Here is an 18,822-nt window from a genome sequence, read left to right as displayed (position 1 = left end):
TATGAGAGACACCACAGCCACAGAATAAAACCCTACTGTGCTTGGCACTCCACAAACACAGAACAAAACACGGTCTGCTTTCCTTTGCATCTTCCAAGTCTCTCTCCCCAGCTGGATGTCACTGTGTGATAATGAGACAGTAGAAACTTTCTAGTACAGGAGGGAACAGATGTAGGCATTGGCCACATCTTCTGCAGTGAAACCCGCCACCATGTGCAAATGCAGTGATAAAAGAACAACTTACTGCAATGTTATTTGATGGTTGAAAGTTTGCAGCCCCCTGAAACAACAGAACCACTCCCTGCCAAGGGAGCATGCAAACGCCCTTGGAAAACAAAGGAATTACGCAGTGCCCTATATGTGCCTGCAGAATATGAGAAAAAGAGCAGGTATTTCCATATGACAAATAAAAAGCTGCAGACTCACCAGGATACAGCTGCTTTGTCGGTGCACTAAGCTGAGCATCTTTTGTTACTCTATAAGCAACATCTGCTTCTTTTGAAGATCTTCTGCTTGTGCAAAACCCTGTTGTTTTTGTTATACCATCAGGTAAATTATGAAAATCTAATACCTTCAAGAGGTCTGCAGGTTCAGCTGTAAAAAGAAAAGGAGAAAACAAGAATTAGCAGTCAACAGGACTGGCACTTGCTCATTTCCAAATCAGTATTAGCCTTCATCACACAAATAAATCATCACAATTTTAAAAAGAGATGAAATATGTTTTCAATACATCTGCAAATACAATGTTAATACCAGCTTCAAAGCTGGGACGCCGTACTGCTGGTCAAAGACACTAATTCAATGCAGAGAGGAACAGTTGATCAGCTGTCTGCACTAGGGCAGAAGGGAGAATACACTGTGTTATTAGCTACGGTAGTTATATTTTCTGGATGTCTTCACCCAATCTCCATCATTCAAGTACATCCTGAAGATTAAGCATTAGACAGGAAATTCATGATCCGAGAGAAAGGCTTTAAATCAAGAAGTTGCCATCACACCGACGCAAACATTTCCATTCTTTTTTCTTAAGTTGGTTGATCCAAAAAGTTATTTTGAAGCAAATAACTGAGCAAGCTTCCCTGAAGGATTACATCCACCCCCCCTTACAAAACAACCGCACATAAATTCACACTAGCCGGGATAACAGGTAAACCCGCAGCCATGCCTCGGGTTATAAACAAGTTTGGGCAGAGCAGCACCCTGGCGTAGTGCTTTGGTGCTCGTGGGTTGGTCACGCTGTCCACAGGCTCGCCCGGACCCTCGCAGGGTTTGTGCGCAGCGTCTAACCCTGCCCAGGGCGAAGCAAGGCGACACAGGGCAGGGATGCAACGGCTCCACCACAGACAGCCAAGTGCCCCCTCTGTAACTCGGCCCAAGCCCAGGCATGTCGCATCAAATAATTCCCCCTCTCTGCCAGGTATTCCCCACCACGACACTGGGATTTCTGCTCAACAACCAGTGCATACAAGCATGCAGCTGGACAGCCAACAAAACACACATATTCACAGGAGAGGAAAAAGCGGCACGGGCATTTTGACTAATGACATGAAGCAAAAGGCTCCTTTCCTCAACAGCCCTCCTCGACCACATCCCATTAGGCTTGTATCCTGAGGCTCTTGCTGCTGCAGACATTAAACTAGGTAATGAAGACAGCCTGTCTGACACCCAGTGCTCCCCACGCCCGCAAAGTCGGGGCTGGTTCACCTCCAGATGTTCAGGTCTCTAGAACATCGATTAAGTAATGCAAGTAATACGTCTCATTAACTTCCTAATCTGGTCTTGCTCACATCAGGAGAGATGGTATCTCCAGAAATTGAATAACCAGCTCTGACTTTAAATGCTTAAAAGAAATTATTTTGAATTTTGACTCGATACTCGAAGCAAAGTGCTGTCAGAAATATGAACCACCCAACTCAAACCTCTAGCAGTGCTCAAAGCAAATGTCTGCCTGACAGCTTCATTTAGCCTTGCCTGGACAATATATCACAGCTGTATTCTTTTGCCACTTGATCTATTACTTTCCCCAAAGAGGGATATTATTCAGATCCTCAAGGACAGCCACACATTAGATAGTCTGATGTTTGCAATGATACCCAAGACTAACCCCCTGGGCTGGCTGTCCCAGCTTCCATCAGCATCTCAGGGCATCTTGCCACACTGTGCAGCCAAGGGTGCAAAGCTCATTACCAGCTCACAAAATGATCACAAATAGCCAAGCTGCATTCGGGAAAGTGTGTGGCATTACTGCTACTGCAGAAAAATGACACATCTCAAAAGGCAGGAAAATGGGGGGGGTTGGTGGTGAATCTTGCAAGGGGAAGAAAAAAGTTGGCCTCATATTGGGATCAAGCATATTACTAGAAAGACCAGAGAGGAAAGAGAGGGAAAGGATTTGTAAGGGATATGCCATATGTAACTGGCTGCATCATGGGGAAGGGCTACATACAGCATGCACATCAGCACTGAACACAAACACCCCAGCAATGGAAAGAAATAGCGTGAACAGATCTTTTACAGTATAAAAGTTTTGGTTACCAAGAAGATCAGCCTAATATTTGCATGGAAAATTCATGTACATTGTTAGGCAGTTTTTAGAAGTTTCCACAATCCTGAGAAGTTGGGCCCTCAATGAGAGATTACAAACATATGGCAAATCCAAGTCAACACTGCAGATAATAAACCAGCTGAGAGAGCCTGGCCTGAGCAGCATACAGCTGTAATGTTTCCTCATCTCTCATTCTCATTAGACAGTGTATGGATGACACATTTGTCTACACTGTCCTTGCCACTTGGACCTTCCCACTGCCTTTAACCATGTTATTTCACACAGAAATCTGCATACATACAGCCCTAGCTGCATTTAAGCAACTAAAATTACAATAAAACTCCAGCTCTGCTTCCAGTTACCTCCCTGTGCTCCAAGAGATTCAAATCAGCCAGCTCCTAAGCTGCCTCCAACATTTATTTAGGGAGGAGAGGGGAAAAAGGCAAAGACAAGGGGGAGGGGATGTGAATTCCAGACTCCTGACATCAGCCCGGTCCCCACCAGGGATGTGAACCTCGCTCGCAGCACTGCACATAGGCCATCCCGCAAAGAGCGGCCACGGTGGGGCCGAAGGGTTTGCAGGAACAGAAAACGTCTGCAGAAGAATCCATCCTTCAAAAGCTTGGCTGCTGTTATGACAAAACCTGTGCGAACATCATCTCCTTTGGCAAGGGAGCCCTGGCTGACACCAGAGCTAGTCATGGTCATCTTGTAGAAGTGTACCGTGCTGGACAAGTTAAATGCTGCTCATAGTCATGATCTTCTAGCTAAAATTGTGCAGCCTGCTGACACGAAGAAAGCGTGACATGAAAACGGAAGATTTCACCAGCTCTATGCATTAATAGAATGACACCACTTGCAAGCCACATGGCAACCGCTTGCCAAAAGCTCCCGCAGCAGTTATTGCAAGGTGATGGGCATTCAGGGGAGCTGGACCTCCTCCAGAAGCGACCAGCCATGAGCATGTCGCAGGCTCGGTGCTCCAGCCCCTGCCTGGAGCCCTCTGAGCAGCCCTCACCCATCACCAGTGCCCTGTGCAGCACTTCTCATTTGTAAAGGATGATCCAAGCACCCGCCTGCCTCCCTGCACCGCTGTGAGCCTCCAAACACAACATCCAATTCATCTTCCTCTTGAAGGAAAATCCTCTTTACCTCCACAGCTATGATGGATTAGGTCAAAGCAAGATATTAAAGTAACAGCCTGGGTATTGCACAAACTGCAAACCACGCAGGTAACCAGCAGGAGAGGAAATAAGCTCTGTTCACAGATGTGCACGAGTCTCACCTCTGCTTGCTCCTGGAAATCAAAGAGGAGGCGAGAAGCCACCTGAAGCCCTACAGACCACTCGTGTTACAGTTCACAAAGAACACTGGTTTGAGTAGGACGTAAGCAGCATGAAAGTCTCCAGCTCTTTCCAGAAAGATGAGCTTCACACAGGAGCAACTCTTATTCCTGTCCAGTTAATTGGTTTATTTACTTGCCTTTGTCTTTTCAGCCAAATCTAAACTCGGCAATCTCCTGTTAGGAGCGATGACAGCATCGTGCACAGAAGGACAGAGACTAGACTAACCAAAATCAGGCCCTACAGGGTATTTCTTACAAGCTCGCACTGGGCTTGGCTTTCATCTGAGAACTGAATTAGCTGTTGCTTTATGAAAGCTTTTTTTTTTTTCCTTGCTGTTTTATGAATAACATTACTATGCAGCATTACACACAGGATGATTCTTTCACTCAAGATGCACAGGGCTCCATAAAGAGACCAGCAGCTCCATCCCTGCTGCTCTGGAGGAGGGTGGCAATATACCCAGTACACAGAGGCAAACCCCAAGGAGCCAAAATTAGACCAAAATCAGACCAGAGGCTGCCCCAAAAGCCTGCACCCAGCAGCATGTAAAGCCCTTGAACAAGACCAGAAAGGAGCATTACTTCCCGTTTTAACAGAGCAGAGGTGAATGGCTCACTGATGAGCCAACAGTGGCAAAAGGAGGAATTAAATTCCTAATTCCTCCATGTCTGACCAAGGCTTTAACCACAAGGCCAATCTTTGTGTTAATCTGATCCTAAATTATTTAATTACCTGTTAAAACCTGGAACAGAGGCAGCTGGTATTAAGTTTATAACTCCACCCCCACTCAGCAGTGGCCAATAGCCACTTTTTCTTTCTTACACATCAATATTAAAGCAAATTAAGCAGCATTCATTGAAATAAACTCCCTGGCTTTGGGCTGGGCACAGGCTCCAGCCAAAATAGGCTCAGTGTGGCCATTCCCTGCTACCCTCGACCACAGCCAAACCGCCTGCTCGGACTCAGCTGTGGGATGCAGGAACAGAAATATCCCCAAGGAACTCAAAAGGAAACCAGAGCATCATTAATATCCGAAGGTGAATATTAGAGCACACTGAACACCCTTGACTGTGGGCAAACCCCATTCCCAACATGACTAGGTCGTTCATCCCCACCTTTCCTTTCCCTGACTGTTCTTTAAATCAAACTTTAAGAGGAAAAAGAGGCCTTAAGTCTGGCTGATCCTTCAGGACATGCAATAATATACAAGGATTTTTTTTTTAAATGCCATTACACTTGCTAGTCACAGTGCAGAAGAGTGGACAACCAGCCCACCCTTAGCAACTGCAGTGAAGGTCAGTTAAAACTTTTTCCACACACCATCTACCACACAACTATTATGCAAAGGTTAAACAGTTTGGTTTCTCCACCAAGCTTCATATCAAGCCCAGACCCTCCTAATTTTATCTTCCTTGGCCAAGGCATTTTGCTTTGCTTTCAACAGGACAAGCTATGCTTTCCTCAGTATTTCTGTCCTTGCTTCACTCCTGCAAGGTCTAATGGGAATGAGCCCAAAGGGCACACGCCACCAGTTCCCTGCTTCTCATTTCATCACCCCCTTGGCCGGTCCCCAGCTTAATGTTCTTAAAAGCAGAATGGATCAGCAGGAAAATAAGATACTATACCCCCCTCCAAAAAAAACCCAACCCAAGAACCTAATGGAAGTGGTGCTGTTCAGTGCAAGATGGACCTGCAGCTTCTGTAGACCATGCTGAAAATCCCAGCATATACAGAATTAGCTAGAAGTCATTAATCTAAGCCATATTTATGCCTCTAATAATCATTTTTAACACCTGAAGCAAAGCTCTTGAATAGGCCCCAAACCACTTCATCAAGCATCAGGATACATAAGTCACTTATATGTTACTTGTGGGTATCCCCATTTCCAGCGTCTGAAAAATTATCAAATTACAAATAACAAACCTCAAAACAATTCTCTCTCCTGTCATTTTTCAAGGTCTTTTAATTAAATCCTTATCCCCAAGGAAATCCGCAATATTTAAACTTGCCACCAAGTTGAAGGCTGAAGCTGTTGTAGCCTTGCAGTGCTGGTGACAGTCACTCTCTATGGCCTCTCTGCTTTACACCCCAGCATCGAGAGGTGGCTGCTCTCCCCAGCCACCCTGCACGGCTCAGCGTGAACTGAGCAGCACTAACACGCACTCGTCAAAAGGCAAAGCCAAGCATTCAAAGAGTACAGTCTGGATTCCAGTAAATTATAATGTTTAAATATATTTCTTTTTCCCAACTATGTATAGTCAGGTTTATGAATCTGTTATTAAAGCCCAATTATGCACAAGAAATTTTATAAATCTGTTCTGAAAGCTGCCTCCCAGTTTTTCAGTGTGATCTTCGAGCTTTTCCAGCTGTCCTTTGGGAAGATGATTTTTTTTTTTAAATTGCTTCACTTAAAGTGAAGCAATCACATGGCTCTAAGAAGAGAAACTTTCAGAAAAACAAGGGACGAAAACCCCACTAGGTACCACAAGACCCCCCATACAAATCCCAGCAAGCTGGCAACACCACAACACTATACATCAACTGCAAACTTAACAGTGCATACCTTGCACTTAGGGATAACGAGGACTCAAAGGCAATCCAGCCTCTCCAAGCCACCCACCAGCCTGCGGTGCCAGGTGCCCCAGAGCTGGGTACCCCGCATGGGACTGGAAGGAGCAGCAATGCTGTTTCTGCAGTACGGAGAGCACATGTGGAAAGCCTACCCCAATTCTTAATGGCTCTGTTACATTCATTTGCTTGCTAGTGAAAGGCTCTGCCTTGACATCCCCGGAGATCAAAGCTAACCCTTTGAGAACGCTCGCGGTAATGAGAGCAGCAGATGAGTTCCCACACCGTGCCCAGCCTGTCCCTTCCTCCGAGGGTCTGGAAAAACCACGCATCCACCAGTCAACAAGAAAGCTACCTCCCCAGTCAGGCCAGTGTCCTCATTGCAAGGAGAGCTGTACCTGCACCAGTTTGCATGCTCCAAATGAGTTTGCACTTAGATCCACCTCTTCCTCTTCGCAGACCTCCACCCATTTTCCCATGGAGCAGCAGGGGATGCTGTAGCAAAAATTGGTGTATTGCTGAAAACAGATTTGTTTTTCCAACTCGCTTTTGCTCATCTCACTGACATGGTCAAGAGGACCCTGAAGATTTCAATGGACCAAAAACAAAAAAGGTTTTTAAGCAGAGCAGTTTAATCAACCAAAATTGCACACACACCACCAGCACTGCCCAGTGCATCATGCTGTCCACAAAACAAGAAAGCAGCTGCGCTGCCACACAGCAGCCGTATTACAGCTGTGGCCAAAATTGGGCTTAAGAGGTCAAAGCCTTCTCCTTACACTACCACTGCCACCTTATGGTACACCTGTAGCTTACTCAGTCTTATCTGACAAGATCAAGCATGTCTTCAGTGTCTTCACTGACCACATTCCTAGAACTTCGAATCGAGAAAATCCCCTTTCTTCAACTTTTTGCCTTACAATACCCTTCAAAGTGGAAAAAATTCTTCATCAGCATCCTGAGACACATTTATTGTGCACAGCTGGCCTGTCATTGTACTAATACAATAACTGAGACATTTGGGTGGCTGGAGAAGGGGTCACTATCCTGTAACAGTAGAGAACCATTTTTCTACATTTGGTTTCATAACAGCTAAAGGGCATCCACAGACCTTCAGGACTTAATGACACAGCACTTAGTCATACTATAGTTTATGTGCAATTATTGCCAAAGATTTGAGGTCACAAGGTGAAGAGTGAATAAGCATTTATGTTCCCAGCTCATTCCACGTGTCCTCTGCAACTTTCTCATCATTTAATACGTAACCCACCAGTCTGGGTATTTGTATCCAACTGTCACATCACCAGTGAAGCAGGTTTACTGGGAAGCAAAGCCTTCATGTATGAACAAGCAATATAAAACAAACATGTCATCTTACCCCACAGTGAGTAATGACAGTAAATAACATGAATAAAGATTTCAAGAGTAGCACCTCCTTGAAAAGTATCTTGAGTCCCACAGAAAGGTGGAAAGAATCATTTTCACAGAAAAAGCAAAGCAATACACTGCAGTTAACCTGCCAACAATTAGCCAACTGACTTAAATTGCCTTGTTTCTCCTGCACATAGACCTCTAACAGCATCCAGGCTGGCTGGAGTGGCTCTGTTGTGCCCACCCTGCTGTCCTGGCTCCTTAGAGTCAAAGTGGGCAACTGGACCCAAGTGTCCTGGCCCTCCGCTCCAGCCCCGTGGCCGTGCATGGAAGCACTGTGCTCAGACACCTGCAAGAGCTTTCCCGGACCTCCCTGCCTCCTTAACTACCCATGTCACTTCAGACCTTATCCAGAAGGATAGTTTCATACATTTCAAAGCCAAAGGGGATCGCTATGAACTGATGCAAAAAAATGAATAACTGGACTCATATTCCATAGATGAAGAACAGGGAATTTATCTTTCTGATGTAAAGGCAGTAGGTAAAAAAGTGAGAGAATAAAATTAAAAAAAAAAAGTTGGATCCTGGGCTTGACTACACCAAGGTAAACTCAGAGATCAGACTAGGAGTTGCCTCAGGTTTCCATCACCATCTCCAAGAGCAGAATACAACCCCAAGCCAGTTCCTGACCCCAGCTGGGCTGCTGTCTCACCCACACAGCCTTGGCCAAGCCAGTTAGTGCCAGGTAACTCAGTAGATATAAGGTGGATCTAAAACTCCCAGCTTTAATGAAACAAGGTCTACTTATGCCACCAGAAAAATTTATTCCTTAACATCCCCATCTCTCATTTTTGTCATCTTTAAGCCAGAAATTCACCAGCAGCTGTGTTATGAGGAAGTTACAAGAGATAATTTTGTAAGGTACTTTCAGGTACTCAGATGACAAGTATGATGTTATTACCCTATTTTCCCCAATTAACATCAATATATCCTGCACAAAAACTGTTAGGCAGAGCACCGCCCTGTCTCACTGCACGCATTACCTTCCCAAACAAGAAAGGAGGATTCCGCGGGGCTGCCTGAACACCCAACAAAACCCCATTCCCAGGAGGCGGCAGAGGCTATTGCGTATTTTTTAAGGCAAAAGGTAATTTCCAACCGAAGCCCAAAAAGCCGCCGAGCTGTGAGAGGTCAGACCAGGGTGCACTCGCGCAGCGATGGGGGAGAGGAAGAGCCAGCTGTGACCCAGCAGCAGCACCGCGCTTTAATCCCGACCCGGGAAACCCAGCCAAGGTCAGGATCCCTCCAGGAGGGAGCTGAGCCTCAGCACCGACGGAGCTACTGGCAGGGCAACACGCTGGGTGCTTTACTGCCCTGCGGGAAAACCAGCAAGGGAAAACATGCCAAACACACAGACCCTTTCCCTTCCGTCTTTACCAGCTTTTGCTGCTTGAAATGCTTTTCCGAGATAGTTTGTTCTTAGTGCAAAATAAACCCTCAATTATTTCCTTTGGAGGACCAAACTCCGACCAGCAAGGCAGAGCGGAGCGTGCAGGGGGAAGGATGCACCTTTCAGCGCGGTTGGGGTTTCTCGCTGCCCAGAGGTTGAAATGGATGTCTTGGCTTCTACGAGGAATTAAATACCAAGGGGTAAAGGTTCCTGTGCTGAGAACCATAAGAGACGGCCAAACGCAGATGAGAACTGGAGGCTGCTTCACTTAGCAATGTATTTTTATGGAGCCTGGAGTCTCCAGGTCATGCCTGTGGGATTTCAACAATTTCTACTCCTTATCTAAACACTTCTCACCACTGTTGACCTCCTGGCTGCAGCCCTCAGATAACTGACTAAAGCAAGATGGCAGAGGCTAAGACAAAATATAGACAAAAAGTAAGAATATAAAGCTCCAGTTGCCCTTGCTCAAGCATCCTTTAGATGGACTTAATACAGCCCCTAAAGTCTTCAGCATCCCAGTAAAACAAAATGATGTATTGGGACAAAGAGGAAAGGCATTTTAAGGAGGAGAATCAAGGAATCTGAACTGCGGGACTGACGATATAAAAGTTTGTTCCCTAGGAAGGGGCAAAAAAAAAAGGCCAGCTACAAAAGGGGTCAGATACTCATCTGGTGCACATCAGCTCATTCCAATAGCTGCAACAGAGCTGTGTCAATTCACATTGCTCTAGATAGCTGAATATTTCACCAATGACTCATGTCATCCCCTTATGGGTTTTTTTTAAAGGCCCAAATAGTCCCAACTGTGAACAAAGGAAACCATTATGCAGAGTCAGATTCGAAAGATCATATGCATAATCCCAAAAGGGAAAGAAACCCAGAACTGATACTGGAGCAGCTCTGCAAGACTACATTAAATTCAAAGAATCAAATAATCTTTGTTCCTTTGAGCGTAAATCTTTTTTTTAAAAATAATCAATCATTTGGGTTTCTAACAAAGCAGTGGTGTTAGCAGCTAACAGCAAGCAAAGAGCAGGCCTTTCCTCCACAGAATATAATTAAACCACGCAAAAAAAATCTCTGCTGCAAATGCCACGCAAAACTTAAAGACACAATGCACAGAAAACAGGCAAACGTTTAGGACTTTGGGGAAAATCCCAGCCCCATTCAAGAGCAGCAAATATCCTATTCATTTTAAAAAACTGAGGATTTTGGATTCTCCCCTGGTCGGGGAAAGAAAAACACAGCAGTATAGGGCTGGCTCCACGAGCACACGGATCGCTCAGCGGAGGAAAAAGGGTGCTAAAGGGTCAGGGAGGAGGACGGGCTTTCTTCTGACATGGGAACAGCTCCGGCCAGGGCAATTCCTGCCCCACGCCAGCGTGGGAGCCAGGGCACGTCTCTCCGCGGGCCAGAGAGCGGCCAAGTGACACATCCGTCACTGGGAAGTTAGGACAGCCCGCCGCTGCGTGCCAAGAGCACATGGAGGACAGCACCCAAAGGAGGGGCTTCTGCCCCTTTCAAGAAGCTGCTGAACCCCAAATCCCACAAATCCTGGGAGAAAAAGTGATGGACAAAATCCAGAGCCCAGGGAAAGGGCAGTGGAGGGGTCCGCAGAAGGGCAGGTCTGAGGCTGCCAAGCCAATGCACAGCATCCCTTTCCCTGCTCACGGGCAGCCTTCCCCATCCCTGCAGGGATCAGTGGGATTTGCACTGGGTTTCACCGGTTGTTCCCAAGAAGGGGCCCACAGCACAACTTCTTTTACCCCCCTCTCCACTGAAGCAAACCATTGCATCAGCTCCAGCAAAAAGCAGAAAGCCTTTTAAGGCAGAGCCCAAGTCAAGCCCTGCCAAACCCCCAGCACTCAGCACGACTGTTCAGTGTCCGAGGAGTTTTTATGGGACTGTCCTGACAGCAAGGTCAAAAGAATAAGGTGAATCACCAGCTTTCGCAGCCGCCATCGTTGCCTCTGCTCGCACGCCCTGGCTGCGGCGGAGATGCCTCACATACCACCCTGCCCACGGCTCCGATCCCGGCCAGCCCCACTCCCCGGCTACCAGGGGCCAGGGGGAGCTTTCCAATCCCCCACCAGTTGGATTAAGTATTTCTGGGTCACTATGACATTTTGGGAAATTTTCCAGCAGCAGTTTGATTACTGGCAGGAGTCTTGCCCTTTAAAGAAAAAACTAAAGGTGAATGGAGTCTAAAACTTTTAGAGTTATTAAAACTACAAGCTCACACGCTCAGCAGACCTGCAAAAGGAAATAGTGACAGAGCATGACTCCATCTTCTGAATGATTAACTGAGAGGTCTTAAAGAGAGCTCAGGTTTAGGAGCAGTTTCTGAAAGCCAGCCATAAAGCAATGCAAGTTATGTGCAAATGAACAGACACTCTCCTCTCCTTCCCTCCCACCCCAAGTCTCTGGTTCCTTTACTCAAAACCCCCACTTTAAAATCCTTGCAAAGCCCCTAGACTGCCTCAGCCCCAAGGGAGCACGTGGAGATGTACCAGCAAGAGATGGAAATTGCATCCAAGGAGTCTATCATTCTTCCTGAGCAAAACCTTGGCCCAGCTTTTTGGAAAGCAGCTCTGCAGGTTTAGCATTGAGGTTTTCTAGGTTGAGGTGGAGGGGGAAAAAAAAAAAAAACCAAAAAAAAACCAACCACAAAACACCACACACTTCACTATAAGAATTGTCCCCTCGGCCTATGGCACCTCATGCTTTTCTGCAGGAGGTGATGAGGAACCAGCTAGCATCTTTTCAGACATCTGACCACACGGCCCTGCTTGGTGCCAGGGAAGACTTGATGGCCGCAGAGGCAGCACCTCTTTCGCACTGAGCTGTCCTGACACAAGGCAGGGCTCACAGCTCGAGCCCAGGACCACACGCGCAGAGCAGAGCGCTTCAGGGACTGCAGACATCTCAGCATCGCTTGGGGACAACCTCCGAGTCACACGCCAGCATCCCCATGTTGCGCAGACAAGGCAACCCAACCAAACTACAGGTTTCACTTTAAGCAAACTACAGGTTCAGCTTTAAGCAAAACATTATTTACTGCTTCTATAAGTGATCGTTATTTTCTGGCTCGGCCTTACAGGATATCCACTGCCTTCCCCAGTTTCACTGCACTGCCATGGGACTCACACCTAAGCCAACTGCAGCCAACCCAGGGGCTCCTGCGGCTCTCAAGCAGGTGCATTTGAAGGGGGAAAAGGAAAATTCAACCTTTTGTCTTTGCTCTAAGGAGTGCCATGTGTTTCCAGACGATCTGGCACTTGGACAGCATTTGCATTTTCCAAGTACTTTGTAACAATCAACCACTTACAGCTCTGCAAGGTTTAATTAGGGCCTGATCTTGCAGCACATTAAAGTCAACAGAAGTTCTGCAACCAGTTTTAACGGGGTGCAAAATAGTTATTCCTGCAAGGAAGAAAGAAGCTGGCATGCTCATCTCCCAGAGAGGGGGAAAATAATACACGAAAACCTGACATAACAGCCTCTTTGTCAGAGCAAGTGTGAGCATCCTCTCTCAGCCAGCTGCAGTACGCTGCCAGGGCCACCATCTGCTCCAGCCTGCTGCTCTTCGATGCTGCAGCACATCAGAGGGCACCTTTCTTCCTCTTTTTGGTATCCAAAGCTACCTGGCATTGAACCAAGAAGAGCATCACCTTATGAGGAAACTAAGGAGACACGGATCAAGGCAGTGGTCTTCTCCACATGACACCTCTCAAAGCCTCCCAAACAAAAACCTTCCAGAAAGAGAAACAAAATTCAAACAGCTGAACTGGGGTTTTCCTGCAAAAGCAATATTTTGCAGCCCTCTGTGTCATTTTATGTGGGTAACCGTCTCACTGCATCCCAGAAATGTCACTGAGCGCTCACAGACACAAGATGAGAATTTCATCAGGCAGGCTGGAGCCTTTGTATGGAGATATACAGTCATGCCCTACACACGCAGGAAGCCCCAGCCCATCTATACTGGATACTTAAGAGCACCCAGCAGCCTACAGGAATGTCAGGGCGGTTTGGGAACAGAACACACCACGGTCAGGGCTTTTTCACCACCTCCTCCTCCCATGCTAGTGGCTGGAAGCACAGTGGAATGCACCAGGAGGCATAAGCACCCTACATCCATATAGGATGACCAATGCCCCATCTCTCCTTGACACTTCAGGGTTAGAAAAAAGCTCACAGGACCCCTTTCTAAGTGGAAGTCTGCGCCAAGGGAAATGGGATCACCCTCAAGCACAGTGCAAAGGGTTACATTCCCCTCTCGGCATCTTCCAGCGGTACTCAGGGAAAATGGGAGATGCTGCTGAAGAGGTACCATTAAAGCAGGCTGTCCAGTAACCACAGCCGGAGCTGCTGTGATGCAAGGACACAAGGGACAAGAGGTAGAGGGACAGGCAGTATCTTCTATCACCTAGGCCAATACAGTCTGGAAAGAGCAGCCAAAACGGATAAGCTTTGGGGGAATAGTAGCCATTCTGGAACAATACCCCCTCCACAGCCTTCCTATCGCCATGCCCGGCCTTTTAATTTCTGTTGTGGTGCTGCAAGTAGATTGCCCAACCATGAGCTTCATTAAACACATTAGCACAAGCACCTGCATAATTACAATCAATTCCACCACGGTAAACATTGCAGCTACAGTCACACTGGCAATCAGCATCGCATGGTTGGCACATCACATCAGCCATTTAAAAGGGAACACAACAAGAGGGGTTTACTACAGGGCACTACCCCACACCCCTGTATAGGTAGCCCAGCTGGGATGCTTCCAGCATACAGTCATTTAGGAGCTACAAACTCATTTTTATGCACTGCAGGGTTTTTAGTTGTCCATAAAGTTAATGGTACGAAGCATAAGTAATTTTTATTTTTAAATATTTCATTGGATGATTTTAAAAAAGCCCAACACTGAATTATTTCCAGCACTACTGTACACTTGAATATTTTGACACAGGGAAAGAAGTGCAAAAGTAATTTTTGTCAGATGTTTAAATCTATGAACCCTTAGCATTTACTTTATATCTATATCGGATTTTCCTCATCAAAAAATGTAGCCAGAAGGCAAATTTCAAACTAATATCTGCTTGACTTCATGAAAAGTGTTTCTGAAGCTCGCTTTCTAAAATTCTCAGGAGCATTAATTCCTTTGTGAGTTTATATAGCCCACATCTGCACAACATAGGTGCTGCTTTCAAGGCAAGAAGAGCAGGAAGAAGATGCAGGCCTGAATTAACCACCCACAGCCATGAGTTTCATCAGTTCTCAACAAACACCACAAACCAACCAAAAAGCTGTGATGCCCTCAAGGGAAGTCTGCAAGCAGGGAGAAATTCACCACTTAAGTTACTAGTTCCTAATGATTTTCTCAGTTCTAATCCGTATTTATTCGGCAGATCTTATTCCCGATTAGGTGTTTAAATGGATTTCTTTGTTAATGTCACCAGGGAATGAACATTATTTTACTTCAGGCCAGTTGAGGGTTTTTTTTTTATGTACCAGCTAGAATAATATACAATCTGTTGATGTCCAAACATGCAGAAGAAAAGGCTTATCCAAATACACCACTCCAGCTCCCATTCCTTTCCAATTTCCAGTCCCATTATAAATACAACAAATACATGGTGTATTTCCCTACTGCCCAAATTAAGAAATGGTACATCGTGAGGTTTTGCATTAAAAGCACAGGATTCCTCCCCACCTACCCACAGCTCCCCGGTCCCAGCAGCACCAAATGGTGGAAGGAAGTTTATTACCATTAACACATCAAGTGGCATTAGAGTAGTATCAAGAAACTCCTGTTCAGCCTTGAGTGACCCTTGTGATCTCTGACCCTCAGTCATTAGGGGAGAAAGCCAACCCATTAACCACCTCATACACTCAGAGCAGTATCTCCATTACAAACAGCTATCAGGAACTAATTACCCAGCACCAGCCCCCTCCTTCCTGCACCATCCTACCTGTGACAGGAGACAAACCCTCCCAGACGAGCAAAGCCGCTGTCAGAAACCATCTCTCACTACTGTTTCAGGAGCTGATTTAAAGGAGACAATGGATTTTTGCTCATCATATACCAATATTCCCATAAGATCATGGCTTCATCTGCTCCAAACCCACAGCTGCCTCTATGGTGTTTTGCAGCACTGACCAAGTCACACAGGGACGAGAACTGATTTTAGAAAATTTGGGTCACAGCTGCATGACCATTTCCCCCCCACCTTCAGATATTTTCTATTAAACTAGTTACAACGTGATTTGCACATTGACTGTTCTTGGAAATATCTGCTGCACTTAATAGCTGAGATGTCATTCCAGGTCTTCGATTATACATGAAGGAGAATTCAAACCCAAAGATAGCATCTAAATTGAAATATGCTACTATAAAAGCAACAAGAAATATCCAAGATACCCATCCAAAAAGCTTTCCCAGGACTCAAACTAACACTGGCCCAGACAAATATTTACATAATTATTCACATGGGTTTGTTTTAAATAAAGAGCCTTTTATTACTATTACTTTGGCATCAACCATCTAATTAGAGGCCAATGACAGTTATAAAAACCACTGCGAGTTCTCCCAGCAGTACTGACAAGTGGTACTTGAGCGATGGGCAGCACCAGAGCTGCCGCTGCCCTCCTGCTCGCCTGGGGAAATCGGGAGGGGGGACTGTCAGAAAAGGGACCATCTCCCTGCAGACGCGAGGGGATGGAGGAGGGATGGCTTCTGCCTCTGGCTGACTGCGTGCTGGGGAAATGGAAAATTGATGGGCAAAGGGTAAGAGGTCTCCTGGCAGAAATGCTCACTCAGAGCTGAGAAAAAACCAGGCACACCACCAGCACTGTGCTATGACACCGGACTAGTCACTTCTACGCATCTCTGCTTTACTTATTTGCTTTTGGGACCAGCCTTTCCCTGAATGCATGCAGGCTGCCCAGCCAAATGGGCCTCAATTCTGAAATCCTGCTGCAGCATTCAAACATAACATGGCTAAAAGTAATCCACTTAGCATAGAAAGATCAAGAGAAATGTATGCCAAGGCACTTATGGTGGTCTTTACTGAGAATAAAAATGTGCACAACCCAGTTTTAAGGTGAGGTTTCAAGTAGACTGATGAAGCAGAAGATAAGAAAAACCACTCCTGGCTCACAGTAAAGAAACAGCCAAGAAATTTGTTCAGAGTCACTTCTGTGCACACTTCCACATCGCACCACTGGAGATCCCTGGGGATCCCCGCACGCAGGCTCCTCTCATCAACCCCATGATTAAAATTGCCTCTTTCCACTGCTGGAAAGGAACCAAACTGGTGACACCACCTCCAGCTCCTCAGGTGCCTCCGGGGACCGTGCTTCAACAGGGAGGGCAGGAGAGCCAGTGACAGCAGAGCACGAGCTGCAAGAAAAACACATCTGCTGGTCTGCAGCCCATCTCCTGCCAGAGTATTCTTCTTTCTGGGCACTTTTCTAGCTGTGCTTTGTGCAATAGCTGTAAAGGTCCTCCAACCAGGTCCTTCAGGGACTTCTCTACATGGCCCCTCTTCCCCTGTGGCCTGGCTCAGGCACTCAGCTCTCAAATTCACCAATCTGAGCAAATAGTCAAGTTCAGCACCTAAATCCCTTCCTGCTCCGGAGCCTCTGGAAAGGACCTTCCCCTACTGACTTGTTTCAATGAGTCCCTGCAGCTCCAGCCTCCAAGCCCTATCACCGCTTCAGCTGCTGGTTCCTAAAGCCCTTCCAACTTTGCCAAATCTTCTAAGAAAAGGGATGAGAACACACAATATTCCCATCACAGCCCTGCTCACAGCATGCAGGGAGGGACCAGTGCCCACGCTTGCTCCAGGGCATGACCCTCATTTTGCACATGTGGCTCAGAGGTTTGATGTCCACCTTGCCCCGACACACTGCCACATCATGCCGCTAGCTGATATCTAGCAACGGATGGCTGAAGTACATAACCACTTGCTCAATATCTTTTTCCTTCTCTTTTCTCACAGTTTTATTGTGCTCCTGAGGCCTTTTGAGCTGGGATTCCAGTTGCATGAAAGCAAGACAATCCATCAGAGCATGGCTGAGAAAGAATAGAAATGAAGCTATCCAGGGCCATAAAGCTAAGCTGGAACAGTAAGAAAAATTTCTCACCCCTCCTATTGATCTTTCCACCCCCAGGACAGATGTGAAGAGAGGAAAAAGCCAGGAAATGCTGTCTTTGGGAAGCTGCTACCTTCAGAATAAGGAGGCAGTGCTGAGAACCAGTGCCTCAACACCGGTTGCTTGGTCAAACAAGTCTGTGCAAGATGTTCGTGGGGAGCCTGATGGAAAGGTGACCCTCTCTGTTTGCATTCAACAGGGAGAACTTGAATCTTTGCAATCCCATTTAACTCAAGCAAGAGAGCAATTAGCACTCCCCTCCTAGTAAAAAGGTAGATAATAAGTATCAGGTAACCTTCCCACAAACCAGTCCCAAAGCACCAATAAAAATATATGAAAATATACTTTCCTCTACTGCTTCCCTTCCAGCTAATGCATGGAAGCAGCTGATGATTTCCTTATGCAATACTCAGCTAGCATGGTGACCAGTGTGGCATTTCTCTCCGTAGGTAAGAAAAGGGCTTTGTATTTTAGTAGCTCTATCTCCAGGACATCTTTTCTCAGGCTGTAAGCAAAAAGACCTTGCATCTGGGAGAGGTCAATCTCAGTCTCCAGCTTATTTTCACTTGCTTGGAACTGGTTTGTGGCATGACCTCTTAACCATGCTTGGAGGTTTAAAGAGCTCAATCACAACTTTGATCAGTCAGGCCTGTAATATTTGCAGACTGCTATAATGATGCTTTTTGTATCCCAATACATACATACTCCAAGTGCTTTCAGAAAATTATACTTCTGGCTTCTTAACTGCAAGCAACTAGCTCAGATGACATTGAAAAAGGAGCTTGGCAGACAGACGAGGTGCTTGGCACTGCAGCAGGGTGAGCACCATCACGGGTGAAGACGGCCGGACCCTGGCAGCAGTAGGATGCTGAGCCCTTCAATCCACCATTTGCCTGCCCCTGACAGGCAACTGGGCAAATTCTCATTCCCAGGCAGGAAAAAACGAATAAAGCACCAAACAAACAGGGCAACATGAAGGGTGGCACATGCATGCTCTTGGCAAAGGGAAGCGGTGGGATTGACGTCCTTCACACTTCTGCAGAGCAACTTGGCCCACCCTTTGCACATTCAGCAGCGATTCACACCACATTTTATTTTCTCTGCCTTTTCAGTCACGGTCAGTGGGCAGAAGAGAGAAGCCTAGCAAGATATTGTCCCCCTTCAATGCAGGTTTCCCCCTCCTGGGTTGCCAGTGATCTTCAGATTGTAGCTCATGTAGTGCCTTAAACCCAAGAGCATGCATTTTGGGGAATTAGCATTATAAACAATAAAGCGGGAAGACACATAGGGACTCTGGGGCTAAAGAGTGATGATTCGCCCAGATCTGAGCTATTTCAGAGCTCTACCAGGGGTCAGATACAACACCAAGTATGAAACAAAAG

At 46.4% G+C, this 18,822-nt stretch overlaps 1 protein-coding gene across 2 annotated transcripts in view; it reads right to left on the bottom strand.

Moving 5' to 3' along the window:
- The window catches only part of COL5A1 (collagen type V alpha 1 chain), a 159,901-nt gene that overhangs the window by 121,661 nt on the left and 19,418 nt on the right, over positions 1-18,822 (bottom strand). For both annotated transcript variants that reach the window (XM_030000053.2, XM_030000054.2), the window contains exon 2: positions 427-594. In XM_030000053.2, coding sequence (XP_029855913.1) covers positions 427-594 — 168 coding nt within the window. The remainder of the gene's footprint in view (positions 1-426; positions 595-18,822) is intronic.

The sequence above is a fragment of the Aquila chrysaetos genome, chromosome 24, assembly GCF_900496995.4.
Source record: "Aquila chrysaetos chrysaetos chromosome 24, bAquChr1.4, whole genome shotgun sequence".
Classification (NCBI taxonomy): domain Eukaryota; kingdom Metazoa; phylum Chordata; class Aves; order Accipitriformes; family Accipitridae; genus Aquila; species Aquila chrysaetos.
This window is presented reverse-complemented; position numbering and strand designations above follow the sequence as displayed.